Here is a 3,009-nt window from a genome sequence, read left to right as displayed (position 1 = left end):
AAGGAACCAAAGAAAAATCGAGGGAAATAATTACCACCATGATCTTTTGCTTAATGGAGTGGGTTTTTTTACATAACTTCGTCTTCAATCCCGTAAGGATCTTCGTCTTCAATCTCTAGCGACCAAAATTACTAAATTTCAGGTCGGATTTGGGGGTTATTTGGACGGGATCATAATTAGGGTGCAAAAAACCCCCTTTCTTTTTTGTTCCGGGGGAATACAAAGAGACGGGGGAACACACGTTCTTTTTTATATTAATTGAGCGTGGTTATTTTTCCTAATTTCGTACCACAGTTAGTCTTAATCTAACCATGGTTAAGGTTTTTAAATGGAAATAGTAACATAGGGACTAGTATCAATGTACTTATGAAATTTGGGGGACAAATATCAAAATATAAAGATATGGGGGACTGATACAAAATAGGAGTGAATTAAGCGAGTAATATCTGAAATCCCCTAAAATAAAATGCGCTCTTATGGGGCTTGTATAAGACTTCATCTGCACCCAATACCAGCTTTAAAACCCTACCTTTCTTTCTCCTGACTGAAGTTAAACCCAAAATCAGCGAATCCAGGTAAAATTGACGACGATGGAGGAAAAGGTGATTGAGAATGGGAACAATTTTCATGGCGATAAGATTCATAAGAAGAAGATGCCTAAGCTCGAAGAAGAGGAGGAGGTCAGAAATCAAAAGAAGAGGAAGAGGAAGGAGAGGAAGGAGAAGGAGAGAAAGAGGAAGGAGATACCCACCGTGAGCATCGCCGTTGCTGGATCGATCATTGACAATGCTCAATCCCCCGAGCTTGCTACTCGCGTACGTGCTTAGTCTCAAAACCCTCCGTTTTTAGGGTTTTGCTGTTATTTTGCACCTTCATACCCTAGAAAAGTGAGTAAGAGACGAATTTCCTTACCAAATTTTGGTTTCTCTGAGTTTGGAGGTAGTGAGGAACAAAGTTAGAGCTTTAGAGCATCTCTAACCATAAAACCCAAAATAGTATAGTTTTTACACCAAGTTAGTATAGTTTTTACACCAAATCACTGTTCCATCTCCAACCCATTAGAGCATATCCAACCCAAAAACCCAAAATGGTGTAGTTTTTACACCAAGTTAGTGTAGTTTTTACACCAAATCACTATTCCATCTCCAACCATTACACCAAATTTTACACCAAAAAGAATATTCATTTTATTTACAAACTATAAAATGGGATATAGTTGGAATATTTGATTTGTTATAACAAACTATAAGGGCAAACTTGGGAAAAACCAAAATCTCCATATCTACGGTGCTGCGCCAAATCTGGCTCAATACTGTAGCACCTCATCAAAATGGTGCTGAATTTGCAGTCCGGTTGGAGGAAGATTTGGCGCAGTTTTTGCTCCATTTTGGGTTTTTGGAGTTGGGTTGGAGATGCTCTTACACCAAAAAGAATATTCATTTTATTATTCTTATCTTTTAACATTTTTATCTATTTAAAATATTCCTTCTATTGTTGAATTGTATTTTAATAATTATTTTATACTCTAATTTCATTATAATAGTTAATATAAAATAACATATATTATTAATACAAATATAAATAACAAAAGAAAAAAAAAATTTGTTTCTGTATTTCTTCTTATAAAAGACCTTCTATTTCAAGTTTTTACAAAATAATAATAATAATAATAATAATACGCCATTGCTACAGTGTTGCACCATTTCTGGTGCAACACTGTAGCAGCCCGCTATTTTAGCGGGGCCGATGGCGCTCGGTTGGAGTGAGAACCGGACGCTAACTTGGTGTTTTAGCGTCCGGTTGGAGAGGCTCTTAGGGTTATCAAATTGTCAAATCATGTCAATTTGACAACTTTGGGATATCAAATTGTCAGAAGTTTAAAAATGTGAAACTTTGGGTTATTAAAGTCCAAATAAGCCTATCTTAATCCATTCTTTTACGCTGATTTTTTTTAAGACCCGCAAACTTCCAAAATCATTACCAAAACATACACCCGAGCTGATTTTATTTTTAGGATCAAAACCTGTGTTTATATGATATAAAGTATGGTAAACTGCTATAATTGGATCTAAACTGCTATAATATTTATTAAATTAATCTAAACTCAAAAGAGAGTCAAATATTGAATTTGGGTTTAAAATAAATTCATAAATCAAGTTGGGTTTTCTGGGTTTTAAATGATTTTGGGAGTGAACTAATTGGGAAAAAAAGGCGTCAAAATAATTTTTTTTTCTCTTTTTAAAGCCATTCTTTTACATTGATATATTTTTTAAATGCACACACTTTGAAAATCATTTGTACACCAAAACACCTAAGCTAATTTATAAACTCAAAATATGTGTTAATTTTCTATAAAGCATGGTAAACTGCTTTAATTCAATCCGAACTTCTATAATTAGGGTGTTTTGGGTGTATGAATGATTCTGGAAGTGAATTTAACGGTAAGAGAACGGGTTTAATATCAAAACCTTTTTTCTCCAACGCTTTCTGTTACTATTTTTGTTTTCTGATGATTGTTAGGAATTTTGTTTTCATAGCTTGCAGGTCAGATTGCTCGTGCTGCCACCATCTTTCGAATTGATGAGGTTAGTATTATTTATTTGGTTTGGAAAATTGCTGAAATTTCAGTTCTTGGTCAAACTGAAATCGACTCAAAATTTGAATCTTTCTTTATTTTAGTTTGTTGGAGAAGTGCTGAAATTTCAGTGGTGGGTGACATGAAATCATATTTGGTATTGACCTTTTTGCATTATTGAAAAAGTTGCCGAAGATCAGTGTAGGGTAAAACAATCATTTTAACCCAAAACTTGAATTTATTTTCCTGTCTGAAGAATTGAAAAAAGTTACTCGCGAATTTGGCTGCTGGGAAATTGATTTTCTCTATATAGGTGCTTTTATATGATCTACAATGTTGATGTTAAGGTTAATTCTTGGTGATATGTTGAACTTGAACCTTAGTCATACGATCACAGCACTATTTATAGTCTCAAATTATCGATTTTGGACGCC

General features: G+C 34.1%; 1 protein-coding gene across 5 annotated transcripts in view; it reads left to right on the top strand.

The window, feature by feature from the left end:
• The window catches only part of LOC109831476 (putative methyltransferase C9orf114 homolog), a 19,739-nt gene continuing 17,220 nt past the window's right edge, over positions 491–3,009 (top strand). For 4 of the 5 annotated variants that reach the window (XR_002244431.1, XR_002244432.1, XM_020398800.1 and 1 more), the window contains exons 1-2: positions 491–815; positions 2,538–2,585. Coding sequence is in view for 3 of the 5 variants with exons in the window: in XM_020398800.1 (XP_020254389.1) it covers positions 591–815; positions 2,538–2,585 (273 nt within the window). In the remaining 2 variants the exon portion in view is untranslated. The remainder of the gene's footprint in view (positions 816–2,537; positions 2,586–3,009) is intronic. The other variant, XM_020398798.1, reaches the window with a different exon arrangement.

The sequence above is a fragment of the Asparagus officinalis genome, chromosome 2 (genome assembly GCF_001876935.1).
Source record: "Asparagus officinalis chromosome 2, Aspof.V1, whole genome shotgun sequence".
Taxonomy (NCBI): Eukaryota; Viridiplantae; Streptophyta; class Magnoliopsida; order Asparagales; family Asparagaceae; genus Asparagus; species Asparagus officinalis.
This window is presented reverse-complemented; position numbering and strand designations above follow the sequence as displayed.